Source organism: Trachurus japonicus, chromosome 8 (assembly GCF_045865225.1).
Source record: "Trachurus japonicus isolate A0001 chromosome 8, Traja_1.0".
In the NCBI taxonomy this organism is placed as follows: Eukaryota; Metazoa; Chordata; class Actinopteri; order Carangiformes; family Carangidae; genus Trachurus; species Trachurus japonicus.
The window spans coordinates 23,925,693-23,940,069 of record NC_140914.1 but is presented as its reverse complement, the minus strand read 5'-3'; the positions used below and the strand labels follow the sequence as shown (position 1 = coordinate 23,940,069).

At 42.4% G+C, this 14,377-nt stretch overlaps 1 protein-coding gene across 1 annotated transcript; it reads right to left on the bottom strand.

The window, feature by feature from the left end:
• Positions 1-455: 455 nt before the first annotated feature.
• Positions 456-13,092, bottom strand: LOC146983306 (aconitate hydratase, mitochondrial-like). Its single transcript, XM_085784812.1, has 18 exons — positions 13,031-13,092; positions 10,954-11,096; positions 10,211-10,469; positions 8,316-8,408; positions 7,967-8,125; positions 7,645-7,795; positions 7,358-7,462; positions 7,171-7,262; positions 6,276-6,381; positions 5,725-5,882; positions 5,491-5,564; positions 4,716-4,827; positions 4,328-4,510; positions 4,117-4,212; positions 3,375-3,566; positions 3,118-3,250; positions 2,366-2,487; positions 456-2,228 (listed from the first exon to the last, which is right to left on the bottom strand). Exons 1-18 carry the CDS (start codon positions 13,064-13,066, stop codon positions 2,097-2,099), a joined length of 2,346 nt encoding a protein of 781 aa, XP_085640938.1. The 5' UTR covers positions 13,067-13,092; the 3' UTR covers positions 456-2,096.
• Positions 13,093-14,377: the final 1,285 nt, after the last annotated feature.

The window sequence follows — 14,377 nt, the reverse complement described above, 5'->3', positions numbered from 1 at the left end:
CACTACATCATGGCGAGACTCTGGTTTAAAGAATGATCTTGAAGTCAGATCTCCCTACTGTCTGAAAATCTTTGTCTCAGTATTGAATATTGTCTGTCAGTCCTATAGTCACACACCACAGAGATGTACGCTGAAGAGGAAAATGTTCGACGCATAGCAAAGCACACCTAAAAGCTACTTCTCTAACTCTACAAAGTGCTAGTGTACAGGCATCTGGACACTAGATTGTGCGTTAATTTATGTAAGAAGACCAAAGGCCTTCCCATACTGTGGAGGACCAAACCTCAACCTGATTAAAAAACAAAAACATTCAGTTCAAAGACAAACACAGCCTGTCATCTCCCATTACAGCTGCACGAGGCAATTTCACACACTGGCAGCTCCACATGATGATGAGGACTCACTGAAAAACTGGGAGTTTAACCACAACAACATAATGAGCTGGAGGAGCAACTGGTCTGTGAAGTTAATTTAATTGGGATGTAGATTTACTACAAAGTGTAGAGGTTTCTCTGGACACAGTATCACTGCAGAGTGTTTATTACACTGTTGCTGCTGTTTTTTTGTGTCTCAACTCTACACTAGTGATTAACATTAAAATCTTGCCTGGTGCAGCTTCACTGTCTGTTCAACACAAACCCAGTTACAGCCTGTACAACCAAACATCAGGTTTTTGGTTTGGCCTGCATGGGCCTGGAATACAGAGAGGCAGCAGGAGCAAAGAGGGACAGACAAATGCAAACACAGACCGATTTTAACCTGATGAACAGTCATGCATCTTTCACTCACACACACACACCAACGCATGCACGACAAAGCACAAGTGGAAAGAAAAAAAAATGGCGCGGCTAGTGCAAATACAACAGCACTATGTGTTCTGGTTCGCTGTCCCAGTCAGAGAGAGACAACCCCACAGAAAGCTTTTCACACAGCGGGGTGTTACATGATGCAAAACGACAGAACAAGCAAACGGCGGGGAGTGCTCCACAGATTCACATGTCGGCTGATGAAAATGAAAAGTGCAATAACAGCAGCATGAATACTCAATGTCTCAGGGTGGCTGCAGTTAAATGGGATGATGGGATTTCACCGCTGCTGCTTACAGTAAATGAACGAGCCTGGAGGCTTGTTTACAGTGAGGCTCTTATCAACAATGACGGAGAAACGCTTGTTCGAGTCGATAATTGTATCATAAAAACATAAAGCCCTGACGTTCATCCCCATTTGGAGCGCAAGATGAACTTCAGGTGACACATCTGGAGAGAATAAGGGAAGAATTCATACATTCATGTGAGCTAAACAACTCGGGCAGCTTATTGAGCTGTGTGGATGGAACAACGTTAGAGCGGAGGTATAATGGAGAATTGTCTGCTCCTGGGAGGAGTTTGCAGTTTCAGACATTAAAGTAACTCATTACAGTTTCACCAACTTTTTTAATAATGTTCTGTATGAGTCAGGTTTGCGAACTGCTGGATCATCCCCAGCCATCAAAGATGACTACAGTGTATTGTAGCTGATTGTGTATAATGCTTTATATGCTCTGCAGAGGCGAGCCTGGATCGGCGTAACGACCCTTGCTTTAGAGAAATACAGCAGTGATGCCAGTGTGTCACAGAGATGGGAAATGCGTCACCCCGTTCAGTGGACAAAAAGACGGGACGGTCAGCGGAGTGCTACGTGAACAAATAAGCTGCTAGTAGGAACCATACAGTGAAACAGACACACGCTGCTGAGCTTCGGCTGTGTGCGCTTGTTTGAGTGCATTTGTGCAAGTCTGCCTGTCCAGTGGTCGTGCTGTCACAGTAATCCTGTCTGACTTTGTACATGCTCGTGAGAGTGTGAGTGTGTGTTTGTGTATGTGTACGTGTGTGTGCGCTTTTTATCTGTACAGCGACCTTGTGTGTGTGCGTGTGTGTGCGTGAGCTTGTGCGTTTGTATTCTTTCTTTAACTAAGCATGACTGCAGCTCTCTCCCCGAGTCTGGTTACCATCTCCCTTTCTATTGGTCTCTCCCTCTTTGCGAAGCCCCTCTCCCATGAGGCCCATGTGTCTCCCGTTCTTCACCCTAACAGGCCCCGCCTCCCTCCTCGCCGCCATCTACTGGAGCTCCTTCATCCTGTTGAGGGCGGAGCCGGCCTGGAACCACTCGATCTGCGTCTCGTTGAAGGTGTGGTTCAGAGAGATGGACTGCTGGCTGCCGTCGCTGTGCTGGATCACTGCCGTCAGCGGCTGGGGGGGGGCGGGACACAGGAGGCAGACGGGGGTCATGTGTCAATCACTTGTCAAGTTTTTTTCTTTGACATGATATTATGAGAGGCTGGGCTGTCTCTTTGGATCGATGTGTCATTAGTGCGGACGTTGCTCACCTTGCCGGGGCCCAAGGAATTCAGGCCGGTGATTGAAATCTTGTCGTCTGGGCGAATTTTGTCGTAGTCGGCGGGGTCGGCGAAAGTCAGAGGCAGCAGGCCCTGCTTCTTCAGGTTTGTCTCTGTGTGGAAGACAGGACGCAAAAATAACACCAAAACTCATGCTGTACTTCCATCGGGTAACCAGGAAATGTTTCTCTGTGTGACAGGAGAATATCTGCTTCATAAAAACACAAGATCATACAGAATAAGGCAAGTGTGTGTCTGTGTGTCTCAATCTTACTGATTAGCAGCTTGGTTGCTCCAGTTGTTGGATTTCCCGCCCCCGTCCCACCCCCATAAACCAACTGATGTAGACATCTATATTGTTTGTTTCTGAGGAAACTTTCTCACTCAAGTCGAATGAAAGAGACGTTCTTCTGAACAGAAAGACTTCACCTACTCATTTACCTACATCCAGCCTGCCATATGCACTGGAACTGGCACTAATGGACTGTAATAATAACTCTGAGACTCACCTAGACACTTCTGGAGACATCATTAGTCTGGCAGACTGTAAACATGCCAGGTTCAATTATTATCAGTTTTCCCTGGAAGCCAGTTACAAATATTAAGATTCAGTTTCCCTGTCGACTCTGCCTCTCATAAAGAAAATGAACAATTTGAGTATGAGCACAATAAAAGTGCACATGACTACAGCGATGTTGGAATAGCTCCCACTGATGTTTTGCCTGTGTTTTTCCGAAACTTACCGTGGATTCTGGCGAAGCTCTTCACGATGATGGCGCGTCCGCCCAGGTGACGTGGCTCCAGGGCGGCGTGCTCTCTGCTGGACCCCTCTCCGTAGTTCTCATCGCCGACCACCACCCAGTTCACGCCTTTGGCCTGGATTACACAGATAACAAAGATCAAGGAAAAAATGTAAACCGCTGTCAGGAGAGGAACAGAGTAAAAAAAATAAAGGAGAGAAATGTTTATGGACATCATCAGGGGCTCTGTTCAAACTCACCTTGTAGTCGCGGGCCACATCGGGGACGCCGCCGTACTCTCCTGTCAGCTGGTTCTTAACCTTGTTGACGGCGTCGTTCTCGATGTTGATGGCGCCGATCAGCAGGTTGTTGGAGATGTTGTCCAGGTGGCCGCGGAATTTCAGCCAGGGGCCGGCGGCACTGATGTGGTCAGTGGTGCACTTTCCCTTCACCTGCAGCAGCACAGGAAGCGAGAGGAAGAGGACGAGCAGCGGAGGATGCAGAAGAAGGGAAAGAAGAAGGAATTCAGTTTCTATTTCTCTACACTCTCCCTCAGCCTCAAGTCTAATCTTCAGTCCTGACGATATAAATATTTTATTTAAATGGACATAAGTACAGTACGTAGCTTCATGAAAACAAAAGTTGAATAATTTATCACAACAGTTGAGAACTGCATTTCTTAGCAAATATTAGTTAAATTAGTACATTGGACATTATGCTCAATCAACATTTAGTGTTAGTATTTTCAGGTGCATGTGGGACTGGCTCAAAATTAACTTCACTTTCCATGTTCATCACAATAAAAGAACATGTAAACCAGAGCCACAGTGCAGCTCAGCGATGTGTTTTTGGACAGTGATGGAGCTTATGGGATGACATATTTCAGAATTACTTGTTTTCATATGATTTGTCGACAATAACTCTATTTAGATAATGACTGGTGCCAGTTTCCTTCTTTTTATACATCCACTTGCTACAACTCAACTTCTATTTCCTGCTCACCTTGATGAGGACCCTCATGTTGTCCAGGTCTTTTCCGTTCCACTTGTCAAAGGGCTCCAGCAGCTGCAGACGGTTGCTGGAGGGGCTCACGTCCACCTGACAAACATCAAACCAGCGTGAGACATAAAGCTTCTCCGAGGTTTATCTGCAGGGGGCAGTGAGGCTGTGAACAGTGTCACAGTGTTGATACTGTAGCTTTGAATACAATCACCTTGACTGAGCCGCCCTCGGTGGGCGGGTGCTGGTAGGTGTCCTGGCCGGGGTCGAAGTCTCTGGACGGGAGCTCGTCACCGGTGGGGGGTTCCAGCTTGAACTTGTCTCCATTAGGAGCGGTGAGGAAGTCGGTCTCAGGGTTGAAGTTGAGTGTCCCGGCGAGGGCCATAGCGGTGACAATCTACATGGAATTACAGAGCAAAACAGTGATTGGTGTGAAATGTGTTTAAATTGGTACATGATGCACATCAGGGCGTCCAAATGTCTCAGCTTTTGTTTCTTTTGTTAAGTGCTGACACAAACCCACTCTTGCTGTGTATGAGCTCCTATGCCTCGATTCCCGTGTAATTATGAGTAGCTGGGCTTGTCTTTTACCATCGTCTTACCTCAGGAGAGGTGACAAAAGCGTGGGTCGCTGGGTTTGCATCATTCCTGGCAGTGAAGTTCCTGTTGAAGGACGTGACGATAGTATTCTTCTCTCCTTTCTTCACGTCCTTCCTGAGGAGGAAAAGAGAAACATGGAGCATGTTAGTCTGGTGCTAATCATGTGTTGTTCAAATGATGAATATATTTTGTGAAATTGTTTATATTCTCATACATTTGTATTTTATGTGAATTCAGTTCTGAAGCCATGTTAGAAATCCACAGTGACTGTAATATTGGTAAGCGTTGTTACCTGAATGTGCCCGACAGAGTATCAGATATTTTTATATAAAATTGACATTTCAGTGTCTGATTGATGAAAGGGGAGTTTATTGTGTGTCCATAATAGTTTAAATGAGCTTTAATGAGTTTCCATGACTGATCAGTCTCTTTTAATTGAAATTCCTTGGTTCAGGAAAGAGGTCACCAGACTAAAAACTATTGTGTTCATCCCCTGGGGATCATGATACTCTCAGTACAATCACTAAAAGTCCAGGCTCTTATTTCTTATTGACTCGAGAGGGGGATATTGATCTGTTGATAATTGTTGACAAATGTCCTTTAAGTTGTGGGAAATCATCATCTGGGGGAATATAAAACAAACTTTCATGGATATTCTCTGGACAGAAATTGTCTAAACAATTTGCTCTGTGCTCACGTGTTGGCAGAACAGATCAAGCAACTGTCACAACTTGCTGCTAGTGAGGCAAAATTAGCCATAACAGATGAGGTATATACCTGTCCCACTGTCCGATGCAGGGTCCACAAGCATTGGCAAGTACAACTCCACCAACATCACTCAGGATCTTGGCCTGGAAGAGGGACAGAGAAGGATTTTAAAGAAATCATTTCCTGTTTATTTCAGACACAGAACTGCATAAGAACCTTCCATGAAAAAAAAACAGTTTAAATGTTATATAGGTCATTTGCTAAATTAAACTATGAGTTCATATTGGTGAAATTCTAACTCACATATCCGTCCCTCTCAATCGTGGCGCGAATCTGCTCAGAACCGGGGGTGACGGTGAACTGGGCCTTGCACTTCAGACCTTTATCCAGAGCCTGCTTGGCCAGAGAAGCTGCTCGGCCCATGTCCTCGTAGCTGGAGTTGGTGCAGCTTCCGATCAGACCTGCAGGAGACAAGTTCATTGTTTGTAAGAGGAGAAAGAGAAGACTAATAGGAGGGAGTATACAGTTACAGTGGTCAAGTGGAAGTACTCATGTATTTTTAATAGTGCATCTTACATATGAAATGTGAGGAAAATTACTGAAGAGTAGAAAAGTGAGAAGATAATTAAGTTTGTGGTTATACATCTTCAGCATCATAATTATACTGTGTCGGTTCTGTCAGTGACTGCGTTTATCACTCAGTGTGAAGTCAGGAGCTCTGGAGACCATCAGCCACATGAGAGAGAGAGGTGTAACCTGACCATATCTGCTCAATAGCACGGCTACTGCTTCAACAAAGACAGAAATATCACATTTCACTTAGACGAAGCATTAAGAATATTAAAAATACTGACCGACTTTAACCTCCAGTGGCCAGCCGCTCTTCTGAGCTATGGCCCCGATCTCAGACACAGGGTGGGCGAGGTCGGGGGTGAACGGTCCGTTGATGTGGGGCTTCAGCTGTTAGAGGAAGGAATCCAGGCAGAATAATTTGGGTAATGTGGGACATGTTTGCCTACGCTATAAATATTGTTTTCTAAATTTGGAGACTTTAAAAAAGAGGAGCACTAATAAGCACCGACGCCGCCTCGTGCACCAACACAGCCACATGACAAAGAACAAAACAAAGCAAAAGTCTGTGACTAAATGAGAAGAGGGTGGTTCAGGTTTTTAGAAAACAGCACTAAAATTCAGCTTTTACTCCACAGGTCGGTGATTCTTCATGATATCTGTACATTTCTGGCTTTCCCGGTGTCATGACCTTGTACATTCATTAATAAACAACAGCTAGGTAACAGAGAAGCAGACTGTTGTTTGTTGTAACTAAACAAACATAATGTCACAGCAAGGTGCTCCCAAAATCAATTCAATCCTCTTGTTTCATCACTTACTGAGTGATGTCACATCGACAAAATAATAATAGTTTTATATTTTATATACTACAGTGTAGTGCTACATCCTCCTTATCCAATGTATGTTGTGTGTTACAAATGAAGTAACAAATGAACGTATAGTCAAACCAAACAGCACCATGCTGTTGATGTATGCTATTCTCCCACAATGCAAAGCACACACAGCTGGAAAACATAAACAACAGCTGGAGAAATAGTTCCTTTTTTTGGCCTCTCTTTGGGAAGTTGGTTTTGACTTTGTAAAGTTACTGCTGGACCATCACACATATTGTATAACTTCCTTCTAGTACAAAAAAAAGTTGATTATTTTGAATCCTAACAGCCAAACAACACTCACCTCACTCAGGTTAATCTCAATATCCTGATCGTATTCACAGTCCTTATCTGGGACCAAGTCGTCTTGGAACTGATCGGCCACAACAGAGATCTCTGAGAGGGAATACGAGTAGAGACAAAGTTGGAGGTAGAGTGAGAAACATTAAATAAAGAGGGAACATACCCAGACAAACAGCGAGTGACTTTACCTCCACGGCCAGTTTTCTCTAGGTACGTCTTCATGCGGTGGTTGTAGGGGAAAACAGATGTTGTGGCTCCAATCTCAGCACCCATGTTACAGATAGTGGCCATTCCTGAAATCAAAGTGTCATTTTCACTGTAGAGTAAATTATTACTGCTCTAAAAGTCACATAAATACATTATATACACCAGCAAGGCTTGGTAGTTGCAAGACTCACAACTGTGCCGTCTATGAGTGTCATCGCAACCAAATTTTCACCAACAGCTCAAGTCTTGTGATGACTCTAATCTTTACCAGTGCATGAGATGGAGTCGACTCCAGGTCCATGATACTCCACGATGGCTCCGGTGCCGCCCTTCACAGTCAGGATGCCAGCCACCTTCAGGATGACGTCCTTGGGAGAGGTCCAGCCAGAGAGGCTGCCGGTCAGCCTCACTCCAATCACCTGAAGAAAGAAAACACACAGGCTCCAACAAATCGAAAAAAACAAACACATAAGAGGCATTTGTGGAGACCTGTAGTGATTGAAAACAATGGGGAGCGGGGGGGTTGTACACTGTGAAGTTAATTACATTCAAAGCCATTTACAAGATATTAGATGATGCTAAGAACTCACTTTGGGGCACTTGAGCTCCCATGGGATCCCAGCCATGACGTCCACAGCATCAGCTCCGCCCACTCCGATGCAGATGGATCCCAGGCCACCACCATTGGGAGTGTGGGAGTCTGTACCAATCAGCATCACTCCAGGATAGGCATAGTTCTCCAGGATGATCTGGAAAGGGACATTTTGACAGCATTATGTTAGACAGATAATAAGTGTTTTGGCACAGATACCAATAGGTGCTACTTCACCACTGACAGTGACTGACGATGTACGGTTATTATGGGATGTTTGTGAAATTGCTCTCGCCACGCTGTGAGCTGTACTGAGGTCAGAGAAGCCATCAATCAATGAACTTTACCTGATGGATGATCCCTGAGCCTGGTTTCCAGAAGCCAACTCCATATTTGGCTGCAGCAGTTGCAAGGAAGTTGTACACCTCCTCGTTCATCTCCTGTGTGAAGAGTATTTTGGGAGGAGTTAGGGTTTCTGTTGAGGTTAACTGACCTGATGAGGAATTCAACCAGGCTATTTGATTAAACCAAACCATGATATCTACCGTGCCCACAGAAAACTGTTCTGCTGGCTCTGAAACATGAATCTGAATGAGAATAAAATGCAGCCTACTTCTATGTTGAAAAGCTCGATAAACTGTGCTGTAATCAATTTACCCTGCCATTGACAAAAAATGTAAATGAAAAAACAATATGCAACAAAATACGCATACTGCAACTGCTCTGTATAAACTCCATTCGTAATAGAAATTGGCTCTCGTTTGACTTGTGTGAACTGACAAAACCTCATAATAGACTGAGCCAAAAGCCAGAGGCGAATCTTATAAAGCTGGAGAGTCTCTATAACTGCATCTTGCCAACACATTAATGGGACATTATGAAGTTGGTATCAAGGTTACTATAGTGTTAAAATTTTCATTAGTTTTTATTTTTATTTAGTTTTTCAGTTTCTTTTTTATTTCAGTTCAGCAATTTTAGTTTAGTTTTTATTTTTGAGGAATTGATTAGTTTTTTATTTAGTCTCAGTCTTTCAGGTACTAGGAGAAAGCCTCTGTGAGACCTCTGAAGATGAACTTCCAAATTTGTGGTATTTTTCCCTTTTAGTTGCATCCCATTAATGTTCCCATCAGTCCTCATCACGTTACATTTGTACTCGAAGTCTTCCCATATTGAGCTGTGGTGTTTTCTTCCAACTTTAGCCATTTCTAAGAAAACTAAAACCAAGCTGATGTTATCTGCAATTCAGTTTAGTTTTAGTTAGTTTTGCATTGTTCATTATAGTTTTTATTTAGTTCTCGTTTTTGGAAAAAATGTCATTTTTATTTTTGTTTCAGTAAATTATTATTATTTCACTGGTAGTTTTAGTTAACTATAATAACCCTGGTTGGTATCAGACGCACACCTTTCAAGCACATAGGCTTAGTGTTTTTATCTGTGGTTGTGGGTATCAAATATGTGTCAGAAAAACATGAACAAGCTCTAGATACCTGCACCACCTTAAATCAGCTTTAAATCTGTCACTCTAAAGCCAGACGACCAGGACCAGTATGATGAAATAAGCTTGCAAGATCAGATCCATTGCCCAAAGCTCTGTGACATAAGTCTTGAGGTTTTATCCAATCTGATTACACTACAAAACAGGGGCCTGTGGCCCAATAACATGCAGCTCATCAGATTAACATATTTTATATTTTTGGGCTTTTTTGCTTTTCTTTACTTGCTAGGATAGTTGAGAGAGACAGGAAATGGGAACGCAGGGAGAGGGGGAATGACATGCAGCAAAGGGCCACCAGATTCGGGATTCGAACTGGGGCCGGCTGTAGAGAGGACTGTAGCCTCTGCACATGGGGTGTCTGCTCCACCCACTGAGCTATACGGCGCCCCTTCTTCAGATGAAAATTGATTTATTGATATCTTTATTTCGATCAACAATGTGTTAAATATATATATCCTACCCCTTTAAATAACTGTTTTTTTTACATTCAACATACCTCCTTTACAATATGTACCCTTTCCTGCAACATTTTAATCCAATTACCAAGCGAGCGCCTTGTGGGAGATATTTATAAATGTACATCTGGAGAATCATTTCTTTATGTCTCTTTTTAAACAGAATTACACTCGAAATGTTTTTAATTTCAGTACTCAGACTGTTCCACAGTTTTACTCCACAAATGGTTATACAGATGGGTTTTTTTTCTCCTGTCAATTTGCAACTGATGGCTATGACAACTAGACTCACCTTCGCCCTCTGCAGGTCCTCAACTCCTCCGATCTGGGCCTCGATCAGGTGATCACAGTGGATGGTGGAGGGAACAGCCACCTTGGGCAGACCGCTGCTGATGAACTGAAGCATTGCCATCTGAGCTGTAGCATCTTGCATAGCCACGCGATCCGGACGCAGACGCAGATACGTACGGCCGCGGTCGATCTCCTGTCCAGCTGGATCATCCAGGTGACCGTACACGATCTTCTCCGACAGAGTGAGAGGTCTGCCGAGCCTGGCGGGGAGGATTGGTGGAAAAGATGCAGGAAATATTGTGTTGGGTTGGACACTGAGTGTTTTCTAACTGATAAACCATATTCCCTTTGATATTGTTTTGCCCAGTTCACTATTCTCTTTTTAAAACACAACAATAAGGTCTTGTAAACAGTACTTGTGGAAAACACTGTGTTGGGCTGGTTGCAAAGAAAGCTTTGAACTACACGTAACTATGGCTTATCAGGGCAGCAAATATTTAGGGCTGACTGTTCCTTTAATAGTCAGCGAGACAAAAGGCTTTTCCTGTTCCTGGATTACAGCATGTGATCAAATGAGCAAGAGGTCATCCAAAGTTAGCTCGTAGGCCCTGCTGCCTCTGACACTGTCAACACAGTAAATGTCACAAGGTTTACTGTGTAGTTGTAATAAACACCAGCCATTCCTCACGAGACAAACTGTAGCCTAATCAACAGCTACTTCTGAGAGGGGCAACTGCTGCTGACCTTCTGCGCACAATGTTGATGCAGTCGTGCATTTTCTCATAGTTAATGCTGGAGCCGGGCTCAAAGCGGCTCATGGCCACCTTGGCTTTGGCGCTGAAGACTGCGGTGACATGAAATCGCCTCGCCCCGGTTCCGAGGGCCAGCTAGACCAAAGGAAAAAGAATACAAGTCTGAGAAACAACGCCATAAATTAAGTTTTATTGTAGAGTTCAGGGACAACTCGGCAGAGTTAGGCTACATAATAACTATGGAGCAGAACAAGAGGTAATTTAAGTATGAAAGAGAGGAACACATGACTGGGGGGGAGTCACTGGACTGGCGGGCTGAGATAAAGCACTAAACACTGGGCAAGGGCCACTAACAGGAAGACTACAGAAGAATCCTCCATTTTGGTTCCTATGGGCTTTGTTGATTGGTTGGATCTATTCAAGATTAGTAGTGGAAACTAAAAAAAAAGCATATATTGAATAATCAGTGACTGCTAACGCTGCATATGTTATATGCATATGATTTATTCGTAGCGGATGTAATTCTTTTGCGGTGGCCCGCCACGAATAAATTAATGTGTGGGAAACACTGGTAATGGTGTAAGACTTCCAAAAACCTGCTATAACAATTCAAGACTGACAATAGTGTTGATACTCAGTGGAAAGTCACTGTGCTCAAAGAAAAGGTGAAAGTTTATACAGTTCATATTTCAGAGGTTAGCCTCACCCACTGGACTATTACTGACAGTCCAATACTCTGAGTGGATTCAACTGTCTCCTACACAGTCAACTATGTATAAGAGCACGAGAGGTTCCAAAACTGTCTCTAAAATTACTATTGGACCCATTTCAACACTTTAATGCCTCAACTAAATTCACTATAGTGTTCAGATATCCTGAAAAATATACGTAATGGCATGCACTTTGTACATAAATGTTATAATGTGCTGTTAAGGACAGTCCTCTGTGAGTAAATAATTGTCCTTAAATCACATGTAATGGGTGAATTTCAATAGCGGAAACGATCAGGTCAGTTTGTCCATTGCTTTTACAACCTTAACATTAGTACAGCCTAAATGAGGAGAATCTCCATCAAATCATACAAACTGTACTCAGTCAGTTACAAGCTGAAACAATCAAAAGAGGTCTTTAAAAAGGAGAGATTTTACAGCTCCAGGGTAGAAACACAATAAAACTGGAATAGCAGATGATTCAATGTTTACAGCTTTGACAGTAACAAACAGTCAATGTGGAACTTGTCAGAATATATAGTTTTAATAAGTGTGATGATAAATGTTGTAACTGAAAGTGTCTTTTCTCCGGACAACTAAAACATAATAATTGTCAAGGCTCGACCTGATCATTTTCAGTGTCTTGTCATCACTTTGTGTAATTTTTACATTCAGATTTATCTTTTTATTCTTTTTTATTTTGTATATCTATTAGTATGTAAAATAATGTGTATCCTCCTCCCTTTGATAACACATTATAGGTATAGGAGTGTAGGAGTAATGGATGTAGGCTACATACGCATATTGCTTATTGATTTATATAATTTTCAACAAATTTAAAAAAAACTAAAAAAATATTTTAAACACAGAAATCTTTGTAAAACATCCAGAAATAACCAAACGACGTGTACATGCTTGGGTAAACAGATCCTAGAGAGCACGGTGCTTTTCAAAACAAACATCATCCATGGACAACACGGACCTGTCGCTAAGACAACTCCGTAACCTTGCGATCACCTTGCAAACATCAGGACGCTTAGGTGCTTTAAGGGCCACTGTTCAGTAGTGATGTTGACTAAACTGAATGCTGGTATCATGTATGATATCACTTAATGTGGTTGTCGACAAGTGGGACGGGGTTTATAAGCGATACAACGCGTCGCAGCCCGGAGTCAAACGGGGACACTGTGACCTGTCAAGTAGCGGCTCGGCGCGGACTCTCATCTACGTTGACCGGCCGCAGGTCAACAATAAGCGATGGCGGCTGTCGCACACGACGGGGTATATATGTTGTCACACATATACCCCATAGCAGGGCAGTAAACTGTTCTGTAAAACTTTTAAAAAACGTTTTCTTACCTGCAGCCTAGAGACAGTCAAACAGTAAGACGCCATTTTGCTCACTGACAAAGATGAGTGTCGCCCTCGTATGACGTCACTGGCTTAAGCAGCCCGTTATTTCCATAGACATAATAATACATCCATGGTTATTTCCATGGATGTAATATAATGGTTATTTCACACTATCAATTTTTAAAAGGACTTTCTTTTATCAATATCATTATCACCACCACAATCATCACCATTATTATTATTATTATTATTATTATTATTATTATTATTATTATTATTATTATTATCAGCATTACTGTTATACACGCTTATCACTTGCCATACATTTTCTTACATTAAGTATGCAATATGAGTAATGATTTCTTGATGACAATTTCACTGTTTGGCTTGCATGTACCTATCTGTTTACTTTCTGCTTTTCTGCTCCTACTTCACTTTCCTTTGGAGGAAAATGTACTTTTTCCCTAATTAATTTATTTGACAGCTACTACGCTTCATCAACACTACTACTACGACTACTACATTAAATATGGCTTATGCAGAGACACCGTCCAATAGTATATTTCCTCCACTATATTTTCCTCCGCAATACTTTACTTTACTAATTGAGTATTCTTGTGGTGTAATATTGCTACTTCTCTCACTAGCCTGCTCTCATCCACTGGAACTACGCTTTATACATAATGCATGATAGAAAATCATATATAAGCAGATAAATCGTTTTTGCTCTCAGTGATATGAAATAATATATTCACTTGAAAAACTTTAAATTGTTTAGTAACCCCAGCTCTATTAAATTCATGAAGTGAACAAATATCAAAATGTAAGCAATTTTCTTATAATCAGCTTTGTCTTATCTATTGTTTATTTTGTAAACAATCTGCACATGAAACACATCACGCAGTACTGCTGCACAGTCAACAAAACAGTAGGCTAATTGAATACTTTTATGGTCATATCATTTAATGATAAGAACATCATTTCCCACAAGCCCCTCTTAAAGTGTGGTTGCTTTGGTTGGCTGAATAGACGCTGCAGGCCTATAATCTGTGGGTCCTCCCCCATCTCAGCCAATAGAGACTCTGTTGCCATCACTCCTTATATTTTTAGCAAATTGTTCTGCACCGTAGGAAACTACAAATATCCCGCCGCCAAAGTAAGTAGAGCCTCCTTGGTAAACTTGGGTTTTGCACGAGGGGAAAAACGTCCATTTTCACGTAGCAAAGGTGTCACTGCTTTTTGAGGAGGACTATGAATTAAAAAATGAGGAAAGACATGTTTATTTTCCTTTTTCTTCGTTTGTATTGAACCCAGTCTGTGGGGTCAGTATGAAAAAACAACAACAATCCATGA